We start from the raw sequence: 17,612 nt of genomic DNA, 5'->3' as shown, positions 1-17,612 counted from the left end.
TGCCAGGGATCGGTGTCGTATAGCGCGATTTAGAATAAGACGGATAGCTTAATCTAAATGATCTTCCCATTTTTACGTCGCAATTCTCTTGGATCATTTTCTCTCTTTCTCTATCTTTCACTCTATTTCTTTTTAATGAAGACAACGAAGGATTTCTGCGATGCGCCATCACTCTTGCTTTTCTACGGTCTTACGGCTTCCCGCCTCTTGCTGTTTGAAAAATAATAATCATAATAAAGCAATGAAAAAAAAAGTAGCTAGAAGGTTGCTGCCTGAAGATAGCGTCCAGCCAAAGTGATAAACTCCAGAGGAAAAGGAAAACAAGAGAGGCCAGACAATGCGACATTCCACGTCCTTTCCAACCCTTCTGATAGGGGGCTGCTGCGAGGCTCGGCCAACAACAAAAGGAGCCCATCGTCTTAAGCACTTCCGTGTTTCCGTGTCAGCAGTTCTCGAAAATGACGTTCACGGCGCTTCCGTTTGGCACTCGAGCTTTCGTTGCAGAAAGAACGCCTTCTCTGCCACACAGCCGCACCACACTGACAGATATCTTCTCGCGCTAAGCAGTCGTGGGGTAAAAAAGCAATCGAAAACAACCGAAATATAGGGGAGGATTGTAGTTGCATACCTAAGAGAAATCGAGACAAACGCTACTTAGTGTCAAAGCTTGATAGGCAAGGCTTCGCAAGTAAATGTAGGGGAGTGTTGATTGGCATTCGAGCAAGAAGGCATAAATGTATAAGCCAAAGGTTAAAAGATAAACGAGAGATAACTAAATGCGTAAAAGTGCTGAGTAACAGGTACGTTTCAGAAGCCCGAGACATTAAATTTCAGGTACGTTTTCTTGATCTCAACGCGACGTTGAAAACCCGTTATTATGAATCGCAGTGTAGACTAATCGTTGAAACGAGACATTATATGTTGTGGTGGCTAAGTGGATCTAGTGTTGTGCTGCTAATCATGATGTAGCGGACTCGATTCCCGGCCCCTGTGGCCACATTTCGATGATGTCAGAGTGCAAAAATGATCGTGTACTGTGCTTTGGGAGCACGTTGGTCAAATGTAATCTGAAGCCCTCCCCTATATACGGCGTCCCTCTTAATACACTTTGCAGTTTAGGGATGATAAACCCCATAATTATTAAATGAGGCATTGGTTTGTCCGTTTGAGAAGAGGAAAAGCTTAAATTACTGTGATGCATGCGTATATGGAGGGTTCACATCGCAGATAGTGCGTATGAAATTAAGAAAAAAAAATCAGTTAATCCTGAATAGCTTCAAAGCCCGCGCGTCACGTGATATGACGTCAACTATAGGAAAACCGACATTCTCCCATTGGAATCCGTGGGCCGAAATTAGGACGCTTCTTTCTCCTGACAAAACTGTTTTTCACTTCTCGACCAGCACCGCTAATATTAGTTTGTTCGTGATCAAAATTAGCCTTCGCCTATTTTAGAATCAGCTGCAGTGTTGTAATTGCCGCGGGAATATGGGCCCGCACTGTTTCGTAAATAGCTTTCAATCCCACGCGTCACGTGATATGACGTCAGCTATAGGAAGGCCGACGCTCAGATTGAAATGCATGCATGGGCTGAAATTAGATTTTGGCTCATGACATAGTTGTTTTCCCTTGCTGACCACATCCGCTAATATTAGTACGCTCGTGATCAAGCTTAGCCTTCGCCTGTTTTTAGAATCGGCTGTAGTGTTGCGATTTCTGCGTGACTTGCGACGTGACCTTTGAAAGAAAAAAAAAACAAACAAAAGAACAACAACAAAACAGGAAAAATGTAGTCCGTGTTGTGAAGTGCTGCATTAACTGGTTAACAGTCTTTCATTCCTCGAAGCAATATCAACATAAAAATGTAGTGGTGGGTGAATAGTCGAAGTTTTGAATAAGAATCAAATATTACACACTAACTATTTGTATTTTCATTTGAAAAGGAATTATTTGGTGTATTCAAATATTTAAAACTAACCAAGTATTTCGCATTAACCGACTGTTAAAGTATTGTTACTGTTCTCTAACTTCTAAACAAAGAATCGCAAATTATCAGAAGTGGAAAAAAAAAACGACCCAAGTTTTTGAAGGAATGCCGAAACAAAATTGATAATGCGAGTTTTGGTTTCAGTTTCGTGGCGTTAGCGTACATGGCAACCTATGAGTTTTGCTGGTAGACTGTCAGTGTTTAAGGCAAGCTAGTCATGTAGCATTTTATTTTTATTTTACGCTATGATTATAGATGTTTTCCTTGCAACTGGCCCTTTTTACATGTGTTTACAAGTCCTTCTGCAGCCTTTTTATTATTTTTTTATTTTCTGATCTTTCTTTCTGCTGATCTTTTTTCGGCCACTATTTATTCAGCGATGGTGGAAAGCTCCACGCTATAAAGTAGCCGTTAATTCCTGGAAAGCTTGTTTGTAACCATGCTCTAAAGATGTAAAGAGGCTACTAGTGCACTTTCGCTTAAAGCTGAGTCTTTGTCCGATAATCAGCAGCTTTTTTTTTTTTTTTTTTTTTTTTTTGTGGACTGATCAGTACATGTGTGGTACCTAATGACACAGAAATAAATATCCCTGTTGTAATTACGTATAGGCGTCTGCGGTTGACTATTCGATATTCGAATCGATACTCGATACCTACTATTCGTATTCGATGCGTATTCGAAAAATGTGATACTCGCCAACCTCTAAAAAATTTTTAAAAAGAAAAAGAAAGCTAACATAGCTTCGAAGTGCTGCTATTTCCGCCGTGTAAAGAAATCAAGAAAAAATGACGATGGACAAAGCAGAACAAATTATAAAGGAATGGAAGGGAACACATGTACATATAAATGTACACCACTACCAATGCATTTTAACTAGATACCTCACAGAAATCAAACAAAAAGGTACAATTTTGACTTTCCGTCAGAAAGATGAAATAAATATAAATACGAGTGGGTTGGTGTGGGGAAACGAAGGAAAGAAAGCTAAATGAAATAAGCCGAAGAGAAACAAAAGGTAAGTGAACGATGGAAGAAAGCATGGCACCGCGCCAGAACAAGTTGCAATCTTTGCATATTTTTTTTTTCTCTTTGTCCTGGTAAAACATTGCTCGGTTTGAAGGAACAATAGATACACCCCCCTCTCCATCTGACATTTCTAATATCGCTGTTGCGTGTGGTCGTGACGTGGGGACATTGCTTCCGAATTCTGAGCGCTGACAAAAGGGAAACTGAGACGCATGGAATCACAACACGCGGATGATGTCGACAGCTTATTGACATGGTGAGGCCCGAAATAAAGATTTTTAGAAAGTTTTTTTTTATGAAAAGATATCGTGCACAGGGCACGCCCGACGTATAATTGCGGACGACTGATTCACTGAGTTTTATTTGAATAGTATGAATATGATCACCCTTTCTCTGGCTTCAAGCTAAGCTGGAACTTTTACAGATATTTTATTAAGGGGCGCATTGTGATGCCGCATTCCTAGCGATATTTTTCAAGAGCTGGAAGCAGTGTTCGAATTAAGCAAAAAACAAAAAAAAAGTTTGCAGTTCTTTGTTTCCAACAAAACTCTTTTTCTGTTAATGTCTTGGGCTTGTAGACGGAATTCAGAGTACGTGGGGTGTGTCCTTCACAATATTGTTCGAGAGCAGTGCTAGGCCGTGTATTGTAACAGTGCCCACCAGGGGCGCAAATCTGCAAAGAAAGGTAGCTCTCCATGTGTTTTACGCTTTTGTCTCTCTTCAAACTAATCCGGCTTTCATTCACATGGGCTAAATTTTTTTTTTGTGCAGCCCGGTGCATGCTTTTGTCCGCTGCAGCTCGAACCATTTCTTCCCCTACATTGCTGTTGTTATTGTTTGTTTTTCATTGCTGGTTATTTTACGCAATAGAGTGGGAGCTGTATATCACTAAACACAAATGTACAGGAATTCACTTCGCGCTTAGTGCTGTATACCCCCTAATTTCCAGTGTTACAGACAGGCCAAGAACGTCGCATGAATATGATGACCCGCCTGTCTGTATTACACAGTGTTCGGGAAAGTTGTAAGACCTTCATTATTAGAAATGTTTTAATTGTACAGAGGGCGTTGCAGAAAGGCAATAAGGTGAACTATCAAAACCTTAAAGCAGAGCACAGGAATACACATGTCACGTAGGAAGAGAGCTTCGCTTCGCCACATTGTGATAAGATTACAAGTTTCTGCCTACGTGGAAAGAGTGTTAAGCTGTGTGCGGCATCTAGTACGAACTGAATGGATAAGATACGGTAGTTTGTAGACGGCATTAATCAATTCATTAGTGAGTTTCACAGATAAATGCGGTATACGATCCTTTTGCCTGTCATTTCACTTTCAGCCTTGTATAGTTTTCCTTGTTAACGTCAGTTAGAAGTACATTATACTTAGCTTTGTTCCACTTATTTTCATCTGCAGTAAGGTCTCTCGCAGTTTTCCTTCTGACCAAAAACCCGAGAAATTTCTTGCTAGTTAACTCGTTGTTAGACACTGATCAGAATAACGTACCGCGTACATCATCATTGCGGTGGTCACGACCACAGAGATGACAGAAAGAGAAGCCACATGAACTCAAGACTCCCTCAAGGCACATCATCAAAATCCGCTCAGTTGTACTTTGCGGGTCTTGAGGTACCCGCCAGGACAACACTCAACTTTTAGTTTGGTCTAAAAATTCGCAAAGGCAAACCGCTCAGTAAGGATTACGTATCCCACCTTTCGATCAAAGGCATTGGCGTAGTCATTGAAAAAAGCTGGCATATTCCCTTTGCTAAGCCGCGAAGTAGATAACTTAACATACAAACGACAGCAAGGAAGGTTAATGGATCGCCTGCGTCGTTGTGGAATCGCAATGTCGCGATTGGCTACGTGTGACCTTGCTATGCATGTGTGTAATCCAGCCTGTGAAATACGACATACCAACACGTCCTCTCGTCGTCAGACGGTCCTGAGGGCCGGATTCAAACTTTGCTACAACTTGCATACCGAGCCAATCCGAGTTGTAACTGGCATTATAGGAAGTACTCGTTTCTCTTCTACGAGAAGTTGACTTTGCAACCCAATTTTGACATCTTTGAGCACTCCTCTCTCTCGTTTTATTAATGGCACCCGTTCCACCACCATGGAAAAATTTCCTTTACTGCTCTGCAATGCACAGCCAAATAAAGAAGAATCTCAAAGCAAGCTCGCTCGTCAGAAACGAGGAGCGTGAATACGAGTGCCATGCCTACGTGTGCTTTGTTCCGATAATGATCACAAAAAAATAGAAAACTCATATGGGAGGGGAAGATCGATGGTCTCGTCTAAATTCTACAAAGGAGCTGAACAGCAACGGTTACAGTCAGCCCCGGAAATGAAAGCACACGAAAGTAGAAATGCGGTAAGTGTACACCATATACAGTACAGGCGTCACAAGTTTGTTTACGGGGCGTGCATTCAGCGAAAAAGCTTATTCGCAACTAAGCTCGGGCATGAAGCCTCTAATGGCTGAAAGACTGTATTGTTCGCGCGTACTACTGCAGACCACAAGCTAGAACATTGGGATAGCCGGCTCTTCAGTAGCAAAACTTCCCACTACTGTCGCAACTAAACACCACCAACAAAAACAACAACAGCGACCACAGCAATGACAACGACGACGACGACAACGACGACGGCACAAACCACTCAATGCGAGGCTACGTGGCAAGGTTTTGCGGATATTCAGCTTTCCCGCAGATGTTGCACACCGTATACTTTGTTCACGCAATCAAAAGATATGACTCGTATCTGCAAATATTAGCATCTAGTAAAACACACACGTGGCGTCCAAGGCCTTCACCGTCTCTGAAAGAAGCGGCAACGGTCCGAGCACGAATGCAGAGTCTCTAGTGGTTACACATCTTTCTTTTTTTTTCTATTCTTACGAAGGGATTTCGTAGAGGCTAGCAAATTCTGCTTCAGGCCACACTTAAAGAAAGCATGAGCTGGAGATGCGCTGACTCCTTCACTGAGTACAGAACATCACTCTTGCAACAGACTAGCGGCGCAAATCTTCTGCGCGCCTATGTTCTCAAGTGAGAAAGCGAATTAATCAATCGGGCCGACAGTGCAAACGCACTCCTGATTCCCACCCTGGCACCCCTGCCAATTTCGTCCCATAAGGCTATCAACTGCGCGGCGTAATCTCGCATTGATCGATGATCGCCGTGCCCATGGCGGCAGCGCCGAGCCGCAAAGGAAGCCCCGCCTGGCAAATTTCGCCGCGCAACCTGCGTAATGCAAACGGAGGCAGTCGAAGTAAACGCGATTTTAACGGGACGCCGATGCGTTGATCGAGTATAGCCTAGTATAATCTCGAAGGGTTGCGTTCTGACTTTTCTAATTGCATTATTCTGAGCCCGGTTAAGCGCTCTTCGCTTATTCTAGGCACGATCAGTCCATGAGAGTTCCTTTATTGATGGCGGTTATCGCTCCAGTGACAGATTGCCGCACTAATAGACAAAAAAAAAAAAAAAACATTTCAACAAGGGACTTCGTGACAAAGGTCAAGGTGTACAACATAACCCAACAATATAACATATCATTTTTTTTGTCGTAGTTTGAAGTGGCCTATATTTGCCAGGAAGCATGAAGGCCTTGACAAGGCTGGCGGTTTTCTTGCAACAAAGAAGTTCTAAATACATAAAATCAAAAGACATTGGTTGACTTCAGTATTTTCTCAGATAGACCGGCATGGACGGGCGTTATCACATAATATTCCTTTGCTTCTCTGGAAGCTGAGCTTTCTTTTAAGTCATTACTGTTTCCTCCACATAGCGTAGGAGCAGTACGCAGGCTTGTAACGCTGCCTATTCGCTTTTTTTTTCGTAACTGTTCACGCCACTTGGAATTGGTTATTCGACTCTGTATTGTTCTGAATTTATTATCAACCACTTGAATTTACAATATTCGGACGAGATAGCACTTTAACGGATACGACTGCTCTCGAGTAGTCACATGTTGGCATAAAAACGACAAACGGCTTTTGTATGCTGTCGTGTGACCAAGGAAACTGTATACGGGTTCCGAAACCTCTCTGCGTTTTTCACCTTGACACGGTCGGTGACCGCAACTTCTTCATCATCATGTTAACTGACCTGACGAATTTTCGTCGAACGCTTGACTACATGAGAAGATTTAGTTAGTGTTTTATGGTACAAAATAGGGGGCAATGTGGAAAGGGGCGCTTCATGAGAAATTTTAGTAATTGAACACTTTAGCGCATTGAAAACATCGTCGGTTATCTTGTGCACAGGTTGGCACAACTTTTGCCAACAACAAGTCAAATAGTTCAATATTACAATGAAATTGTGCCAAAAGCGAGAGGTAGCTAAACATTAGTAGTCCCATCAGAAAGCTACGTTAGTCTCCAAAGGAAACCGTGCTCTGATTTCTAGCGCTCTAATAAACAAGAGGCGTAATTGCATCCCTGATTGTTTACTAAAGAGCGCTCTTCCAGCGCATCAACGGTGTCGTATAAGTAAGGCAATTAGTGCAGCAGTTAGCTAGGCTCTATATTTCGAGGCTCTAGCATGTGCATTCCGCGCCAATTAAACGAGTGTAAGTGGGATTCTTGCGAGCGTGTTAATTAAAACGTCACTATCTGATAACTCGCATACAGTTTTCATCTTGATATATCCCGTTCAAAAAACTCTCTAAAATTATTGTTCCAGCGCAGGAACGAGGAAAATTACCGGATTTAAACGCAAACCTAATTTTTCATTTTATACTAGCGCACCGCGTACAATGAAGGCCCGTTATTACTGTTAAAAAAAAAACTTATTTTCAAAATACTGCTGGAATGTCGCCTTACGCGGCTCTAGCGCTACCCGGAGCGCTCCGAAACCACCACTTCCTGCGACGCTTCCTACTCAAACTAATAGAGAGAACTCTCGCGCTATAGTATACGTATAGTTCACCTACCGTGGAAATGATGGTTAGTATATGGATTTGTCTGATCTCCGTGCTTGGTATTTCATACGTTCTTGTCGCTTTACTTACTTCGCGTTATCTGTTCTCACTGGGCTAGATTTCAAGGAAAACCTTTTTTTTTTAGCGCAGATGGCGATAACACTGCGAACAGGCATATCCATCATGGACTGTTGCACTTATAACGCGCAATTTCAACGAAAGCGATCCACTTGCTAAGTCTCAATGAAGTTTCAGGCCGGAAGGCTGAAGTCTAGGCAAATCTATGCGCTAACTCCAATTCCCACGCTGGTCGAACCACCACGCTTTCAGTTCCCAAACACACCAAGGGGCTGTTTACGCTCGAGCCGCCCATCGGCGCAAGCCTCACCGCACGCGTGCGGTTGGGCGACAAAAATTGCGCATATCGGACAGCTGGTGCACACATTTAGGTTTACACTGTGTGCATGCACAGTCTGAACCGTACACAGTGTAAACCGAAATTTATGCACAAATGTTCGTTATGTGAAATTTTTGGCACGACCGCACGCGTGCGGTGTGACTTGCGGCGATGGGCGGCTCGAGCGTAAACAGTCCCGCCCCATTTTCATCTAGTAACTTTCTTTTACGAAACTCTACGGTGCTACGTGATGAGCGCGCACCGTCACCACTCACGTGCTTCGGAGGCGTGCTCCTCGCCGAACTGCTGGACGGCCGCAGCGTGCATGACTCCGTAGTTGAGCTGCAACCCCCAGCTGAGGGCGTTGACGAGGCACACGCAGACGCACACCACCCAGCCCCAGCCGCCCTCCGGGTAGTAGTGCTGACGGATGGCGGCCGCGATTCGCTGCTCCGCGCTGCTCAGCTGCCGCGGGGGATCGGATCGCGACGAAGGCCTCTCCGGACGTCCGCAGCTGTCCGAGCTTCCTTGCTGCTGCTGCTTCGTCTTAAGCTGCGGTTGCCGACGGCCGGATGCTCCACCGTTCAACTCGTCCGCAGCTTCTTCTTCGACATCTGCCTGAATTTCGTCCGACGGCGCGAAAATTGTGGGAGATGTCGTTGCCCCCAGTCCCGACGAAGAAGCGACGGGAGTCGAAGATCCCGTTGCCGTCGCCATATTGTCCGCTCTCTTTCTGTTTCGCTGATTCAGCAGATTGCAAGCTAGTTTTTAAACGGCCAGATGTTCAACGATTATAACACAGACTCCGCGAAAAGGTTCGAGGGACGACAGGCGGTGAAGCGTCTTTTAGTGTTTGGAGATGCTTTACGACAAGGTGATGCATGTTCTGAGAAGCTGGATGCGCACGTGACCACACTTTCTGATGGAGCCGGGACGAGCGCAGTTAGTGGTGGTGTCTGCCTCAGCAGAGTTCCGCGCGTACTGTCGCGTCTTGCACCGGATTGGCGTTGCCACCCTGTAGGCTCCATTGGAGGAGGAGAGAGAAGCTTGGTTGGACTGGTCGGCTGATAGCAGGCAGCAAACCAACATCACTTTATGGTGGTCACCGTTCCCGTCAGTTCGCCATCACTGTACCTGGGAAAATGCGTTGCGGAAACCTTAATCTCGACGTTGCTTCACAGTAATTTGTGCGTGAGAGAGCCAATTGCGATCTGAATATACCGTGTCACAGCATGCGTATTACACAGTGTGTAAGAATGGTGTATATATATGTGTGTGTGGCTTACTGGGGTGTGTAACAAAGGCCAATTAACTAGACGCATTTAGGCTAACACAGCAGCCTGTGTCCACGAGCCCATCAAATTCATGCAACTCCCGAGGCAAATGAGGGGTAGCTCGATCGATGGTCTAGCAGTAAATCACCGGAGATGTTTGTTTCAGCCCTTGAAGTCAAGGACAGTGCTTTCATCAATATGGCAGACCCAACTGAGAGCACAGACAACAGGTGTCGTATTCTGACCATGATTTCACACATTAAGAAGCTACACTTCAACTGCGGAATAGAAGCCACATTGCTGATGTTCCTGTCTGCCGAGCGATGTCATAATTTTATGGGAGGCTGCAACATAAAAGTGAATAACTTATTCGGTTCATGTAATTCATCTTGGGCAATGTGTGTGGTTTATTCAGAGTTAGTGAGTATAAGCATGCACTTGACAATTAATAACAAACTGTTTTGGAATGCTACCTGAAGTAATATTTTTGCTTGCTCAGCATGAGGGTTGTTATCTAATGACACAAAATGAAACACTGTGCTTGAAAAGGTGTAAAAAGTAAAGAACTTCAGGTTAAGTCCCGCACGAAAGATCATACCGGAACAAATATGAATCAATAAGTTTAATAGGGCGCTCCACAAAAAAGAAGAAAAAAACTTGATAGCTGTTGTTTTCTTGCAGTAAACTAGCATGGAAGAAGAGACGCGCATTAAGAAAGCGTTTAGGAGTTGTTGTGAATATCATGTATAGTTAAATGCACTATGAAAAAAAATGTTGCCTGCAGTAAATTAAGAAGCTTGTACAGACTTCGCTGCGCCGTTTGTGCCCCAGGGATTAAAAAAGTTCCATTTTATTGACTTCAGTTTTTGTCATATGCTTTGTGCATTGTCCCGATGGGCATAAGAAAATTTCTGCGCCTATTTCATTGCCAGTATGCCTTTCTAATCAAAGGCCCAGACACGCAAGTATCATTTAGATCAGTACAATTAAGCTTTAACGACACGTCAATGTTTCTCAACAAACGCTGTATAAGGCAACAATCAACACCTGTACTTGCAACCTGATCTTCAAAATGAGCTGTTAGCGTACAAAAGTTGAGCTTCATAATCCTCTCGACGCGTTAAAGTAGCGTCACCCATCCACTCAATATTACGAAACAACTCTTAAAAGCGAAACATTTCGGCAAACCCGACTGAACGAAGAGAACGGGATTCCCGAACGAGCAGTGAAATACGCACGTAGCAAGCCGAAACCTCGAAACTGGCCAACGAACAGGCCCGGATACGAAGAACGTTCACACACTTCACACCAACTTCAGGCTCGGACGACGACCCTCGCTGCGCACCACCTCTGAGAACGGTCCGAAATTACAGTCGCCCACGAGCACATGTCGCATCGCAAGGGGAAAAAAAAAAAGCCTCTCAAACTCGGTAGCTTCACAATCCGCGCACGCTTTCGTAGCCGGGCGCGCACTACTCATCCGACAGCCCGCGAAACGGGACTCGGGGCGGCGAAGTCCGCCCCCCAAAAACCTTCTTTCCGGTCGCCGTCTCTGCCGTCGACCAGAGAAGCGAGCGGCATGCGCGTCTCCTCCGATGCCACCGCGCGACTGACTGGGTCCCGCGTGAGATGATCCGGTCTCGGTGCTCTCGGAGCCGGTGTGACTGCGCAAGCGCGAGGCGGCGTCCTGCCTTTCCGTTCGCACGTGGCTCTACTCTCCAGAAGAGCCGGCACGTGTGCGTGGGCTAGTGCGTGCGAGAGCGCGAGAGAATCGACTCCATTCAAGAGTAGAGCGCACCTTGGCGTGGTGATGGGGCAGGGTGGAGAGGGAGGGGGTGTGGCTGCATTGGGACGGCGGCCTGCCCTCACCTGAGGCCTCTTCCTAGTTCTTCACAACCAGACTCTCTCCCTCTCACCTGAGGTGGCTTTGAGGACGCACGTTCTTCAAGTGAGTAAGTTGGTAAACATAGGGAGGGAGGGAGAGAAGGCAGGGACGTACCTCATCCAGAAAATTTTTTGGTATGTTGCCCTACCCTGGAAGTGTGGAATAGAAGAGGAGGAAACTTTATCGAAAGATGAGAGAGAGAGAGAGAGACAGGAAGAGAAGATGTGGTGAATGCGCGCATGCGTGCGTGCGCGAGGAGTTGGCACCCTGAGTTGTCTAGTGACAAAGGTGGGAAGTTTCGCGCGAATTTTGCATCTTTTGTCACCAGCCAACTAATTGCGCGGCCGCCTATCATCGCTTCATCACGCACAGCTTTTCAACCCTGTAAGGCCCAAACCTCGTCAAGAGAAACTAGAACTCCTTGCCCATTATTTTTGGCCATGGAAAGAAATGCATTTTTTTACAAGGACAATGAATTGTTATTTGCGTTATAACTTATTTAGTACAGGAAATAATTCATTAGTAAGATGTATACTCCATTATTCACAACCGAAAACTCTCTCTCCAGCGTACCAAAAACCCTGCTATAGGCTATGTGTATCAAAGTAGCGTAGGAATTACGATACGTTGGGCATTACAGGATTAACCGCGGCTAAATTTGCTTGCTCTGTAAGATCCATCGTGCAATTCGCCCCTGGTGTTTGATATTGGAAAGGGGAGGGGTCTGAGGTCGAGCTGAAGTCCCTGTTATGATCCCCGATAGGTTCGGCAGTACTAATTAATAAATAAAGATATTCCACAGCAAAATGAGGAGCCGTTAGCCCTTATCGTACTCAGCTGGTCATCTGGCGAGAGCTGGCGCACCGAGCGAGAGAGGTGGAAAGGGAGAAAATGCGGGGAGATTAACTGGGTGAAAGTTTCTGGTTTGCTGCCTTCCGCTGGAGTGGAGGAAATGGGGGCTGGAATAAGGATTACGCGATATGACTGATGGCATCTCCGGTCACGTATAAAGCGCGCCAATGTGAGTGAATGGAAAGGAAACGCAATTATGAGGCTTTGAGTTCCAAAGAGAACGTCAGTATGCCAGCGTAAGAGAATTGCACCAAAAGCAAAGCGAGCAGAACTGCGCGTTGCCTCCGAAGTTTTATTCATAGACTGCTTACACGATGCTCGTTTGCAAGCATGCTCAAGACAGTCATAAAATGCGCCTGCTTCCTTGGATTGTCCTTGTCATTAAGCAGAATGAGGATGCTGCTTGATGATGATTTAGGTTCATAATCAATTCGTTATGAATTTCAAATTCATTCTGGTAACATGCATAATATCTCACTATGGACAGCAGTGATCTTTACATTGCTTTCCCGACAACCTGTCATGTGCCGAGCAAGCTTGGTACCTACATATCGTTCATTAACGGGTGCGCCGCGGAGACGTTCCGAAGCGGTGAATCTCGCATGGCTATAGTTGTAATTCGCCAGTGAACGTTTGTTTTATATGTATGTCCATGCGTTTATTCTGCTCCCACTTCGAGAGACATGCAATTGTTAAGCAATTTTAACGCGATTTCGTTAAGGGCCCCGTGTCACAGATAATCCGGCGTCGGCGTGGATGTCGGCGTCCGTGGCGGAGCAAATCATCCCGAACCACCCTGAACGCGCACGCCCTCCGCCTGGCGCAAGGTATTTAGTGAACAAAACTGTAATTTCTCACCGTGAAATCCGCCCGAAAAAATGGTAAAGTACGACTTAAATACAACCTACAGACATGGTGGCGTCGGACTGTAATTTGAATGCACGAGAAAACATAATTCTGTTACGAGGAAACTCAAACACAAGCCCCTTTTCCAGCATTTCTACCATACCAACAGCGGCGCGCTCGGGTGGGCCACTTGCGAAAATTTTATCAAGATGACGCTCACATCCTCGACAGGTCAAATTGGGACTTGGCCTGCCTAGTGCGTTTTGGACACGCGCGCGCGTCGGAGCAGTAGCAAACAATTCAATAATAAAAAAAGATCCTAGGGCCTTCACATTTGAATATAAGACGACTTTTATTTCTCCTGAAAAAACGTCTTCCCAGCAATGCATTTCTATTTAAAAGTGAAGCCGACTTGAAGGGGATCGATGTAAGCTTGGCCTTTGTAAGCCGGCTTTCCCACGTTGTCTGTTGCAGTGAAGCCTACTCAAAGAAAATGCGATGTGAACGGGGTCTGATAACGCTATCGCGTTTCACCCTTAAAGGCATAATTTATGAGTGCTCGAATTTTTTCAGCACTGCCATGCACGCACGCTAATTAAAATGAACTATCAAAGAAGTCATTCCTTTTCTCTATTTGCATGGGGTTTGCAAACAAATGTAAAAATTAGGTAGTGGTAAATATCTGTCATGTTGTATTTTCCGCATAAGTTCTTAATCAAAAAAGGTGACTGACTAATGGAGTAGCACACGAGGAATAAGGATTATAAACAGGGATAAGGTGCCTCAGAAAGGCTGGCCAACGTTTCGATAGGAGGACCTATCTTCGTCGTCGTGTCGATAGGAGGACCTATCTTCGTCAAAGTTAGGAGGACCTATCTTCGCCTTTGACGAAGATAGGTCCTCCTATCGAAACGTTGGCCAGCCTTTCTGAGGCACCTTATCCCTGTTTATAATCCTTATTCCCCGCATAAGTTCTTGTATTTTATGTATTTGTAGACTACATTTTCCCTCATACTGTACTTATTTGCCTACAAACACATTATGTTGTCCTAACGCAAACGATTGGGTGTATCCAGCTCGCAAAGGTAAAGTCACACTCTCCGTTACTGAAAACACATTTCCCACTAAGTTTTTTTCCTCCTGCTTCGAATTTTACAGTTCGTTCAAAACTGTATGACTGTACGAAGAGAGTTAGTTTGTCGTAAGAAAACGATTTCGGGATTGGTAACAACTTGGTAAGGGTTAGTTGGCTGATATTTAGAACTAATCTGAAATAGAGCGACTAAACAAAAACACACAGAGAAACACACACCACAGAACTGTTCTGTGGTGTGTGTGCCGCTTTTTTTTTTTGTCTATCCTTCCTTAGTCGCGCTGATTCAACTTAGTTCTAACGATATGCCTAACTACACACAATAAATACTAACTAGGCTTCGCGTCGTTTAACTGCGGAAAAGACACACCGCGTATCGAGCTTTTTAGCCACAGTTTACTTTGCATTACTGCACATGAAAAGAGAGAATTGATGCAAATCTATGAAGCAGGGTAAGGGAAAATACACCGGACTATGTGTGACTCATAGTTGGAAGATTCACATCCACAGACACTTTTCTTATCACCTCCTCGAATCACCAGTGTCTATGTTTATCTGTGCACTCGATAGCAATTTTTTCTTCTTTCCACCGCTGGATACATTCAGCGTAGCAAACGAGATTAAACGGAGTGCCAGAAATTCGTAAGCCGCGCAAGCAGTGCTATTCCGAGTTTCTGAGAGGGGAGGAAACCAAGACGACGACAGGCACCGTGGGTGGTATTTTACTTTTGCTTCTGTTCTTCACCAAAGCCGAGAATAATTCGCGTGTGGGCCCAACGCGAAAAGCACCCCCCCTCTCCCTTCCCTCGTTGCGAGGTGCTGAAATCTCCCCGTACCTTTTCTTCGGAGACAGATTGTTTAAATGCCTCTAATGAAACTCAAACAGGCGAGGGAAACGGCTGAGCACACCGACCGCACGTTGTTCCTCGTCTCTCTGAAACATCTTCTCGATTTCTCTGCAGTCTCGTAGCTGTGATGCCAGTTTCGGCCGCCGAAGCTTTGCGAATGCAGAAATTGCCCTGCAATTACACTCGCCTGGCGGGTTGCGTACGCTCGACGAAGCCGATTGCAGGGTGACGCGCGCGCCTGTTGGTGCAAAGGGTTCATTTTCTTCTTTCCTTCTCGTAATGTCTTTTGTGTTGGATCGTTTTGGCGGGTCGCGTCAGTAATTGGCGGTTGTCGTACGAAGGGGTAGCAAGCGTTGCTGATTCGGAGAGCTCTCCTATAACATGAGGAACCGTGAAAGCGTCCTTCCGAATCTGATTCCTGTTCGGGCTCCCTGCTTAAACCCGAGATCGTACACACTTGGAATCTCTCACTCGTTTTGATTTGAGCATAGCGAAGAAGTAGGCGGCTGCAAATAGCCCAGCCAAGTGCCGAGTTTGTCGTCGTATATTGCGGAAAGGGTGAATAAGTATGAAAAATTCGAGAGAACGGTTTGAACAAGCATAAATTGCAACGTAACGAGCACTCGGCTTTTTTTTTTTCTAGTTGGTAACCACCTGTCCTGTTGATCCCTTATTTAGTATAATTGCGTACATAACAGTTAAGAATATTGAGTTACGACTAAGCCTCCGCGCCGAAAGTGCAACCTATCATATACTTAACCATGGCGCGGTTCTTCAGAGTGGTTTGCCAGGGGGTAGCCGCAGTTGCTTGAAATCCAACGTGCATTTAAAACAAGCCATCAGATAACGAAACCAAGGTCAGATTAAGACATAAAGACAAGAAATACATAGTTCGTTAGCTTCGTTTAGTTATTGCTAGCAATAACTCAAGAGCCTCGCTTCATATTCTTTTTGTAACTTGAACATAAAGAATCCTACGGTGGGTCCAGTGGATATAAATGCATTGTAATGTAAGTCTATGAGAATTTGAATTAATATTTTCTCACGATGGCGATTAACAGGATGAAAAAAAAATTTGTGAGCAATATTTGAACTTACCGAAAATAAGGTGCAGCTTAGCTGATTTATCTTTCTTCTAATTACGCCGTTATCAGGAAACTAATCTACATACGATTCGCTTGTAATTTCATGGAGTGCAAGGTAAATAGCGCACCAAAAGCCGCTTAAAAATAAACAAACAAACAAGTCAAAATATATCCGTCGTACTATTTTACAACGTGTCTTTTGTCAGTTGTTCATGCCATCCGCAGCTACGTCGCCGACAATGATAACAAGCGTGCGATTTGCCAATCTACAAGACGATGAGCGCATCTTCTCCCGAGAGAGAAAACGTGCAACAATATAAATGGAAGCAAAATAAAAGAAAATAACTTAAAAAAGTCTGCGTCACACCACTAATCTGGACACGATCATTCTCCGCTGCCCCACCCCTGGACTCGCATAGCTACGAGCGCTGTGCGAAAAGCAGTGCCAATGCGTCATGATCGATAACAACCAGCTCGCGGGAACTCAAGCGATTCGGTTGCGCGTGTGGGGTCTCCGATTTGGACGGGATGGGACGTTCGGCTATGATGTGGGTAATGCCGCGAATAGCGGCACATTACAGAAGTTTCTCTTTTTTTCTTTTCTTTTTTTTTAAAGCTGACAAAAATTTTAAATCGGCTGCGGCGTATAGATGGCTTGCACTGACGTCATTGTAGCCGCCATGTTGGTGCACCGACACGATGATAAGCTGGGTCCGTAACGTCACGTGAAAGCTTTCAATAAGATGGATTGGACTGAAGTGCTTGTAGTCGCCATGTTGGTGCCCCGTCACGGTGATAAGGTGGGTGTGTGACGTCACGTGAAAGCTATCAATAGCACACATCTATCTCATTGTTAATTACAGGAGTCATGAGAGAGGTAGTGGCCGAATCCTGCATCAGGGAGGCCTAATTCCTGCTCTGGTGAGGAGTGACCTTGTTGAAGCTTAGCTGGGCCTTCCTAATTTGGTTGCACCTGGACTAGTATAGTCCCAATAGCTCTCGGCAATCTTTTTTTTTGCCACTGTCAGGCGCCACTCCATGCCTGAAAATGTAATGGATTGTAAATAGAGCTGGGCAGGCCATGTAATGCGTAGGATGGATAACCAGAGGACCTGTAGAGTTACAGAATTGATACCAAGAGAAGGGAAGCGCAGTTGAGGACGACAGAAGACTAGGTGGTGTGATGAAGTTAGGAAATTTGCAGGCGCAAGTTAGAATCAGCTAGCGCAAGACAGGCGTAATTGGAGATCGCAGGAGAGACCTTCGTCCTGCAGTGGACATAAATACAGGCTGACATGAATTGATCAAACCTCATTGTGCTAGATTACTCGAAAACGCGGGCATCACTTGCACGAGGAATCAAAATGCATAATTCACAAATTCAGAAGAGTCC

At 45.0% G+C, this 17,612-nt stretch overlaps 1 protein-coding gene across 1 annotated transcript in view; it reads right to left on the bottom strand.

Moving 5' to 3' along the window:
• LOC119460707 (monocarboxylate transporter 11-like) overlaps positions 1–11,198 on the bottom strand; it is a 59,895-nt gene extending 48,697 nt beyond the window's left edge. Inside the window, exons 1-2 of the mRNA XM_037721768.2 lie at positions 10,849–11,198; positions 8,612–9,470 (exon numbers count right to left, since the gene is read on the bottom strand). Coding sequence (XP_037577696.1) covers positions 8,612–9,053 — 442 coding nt within the window. The 5' untranslated portion in view covers positions 9,054–9,470; positions 10,849–11,198. The remainder of the gene's footprint in view (positions 1–8,611; positions 9,471–10,848) is intronic.
• Between the last annotated feature and the right edge of the window lie 6,414 nt (positions 11,199–17,612).

Source organism: Dermacentor silvarum, chromosome 8 (genome assembly GCF_013339745.2).
Source record: "Dermacentor silvarum isolate Dsil-2018 chromosome 8, BIME_Dsil_1.4, whole genome shotgun sequence".
Lineage (NCBI taxonomy): Eukaryota > Metazoa > Arthropoda > Arachnida > Ixodida > Ixodidae > Dermacentor > Dermacentor silvarum.
The sequence above is the reverse complement of the archived record's forward strand: the minus strand, read 5'-3'. Positions and strand labels throughout refer to the sequence as shown.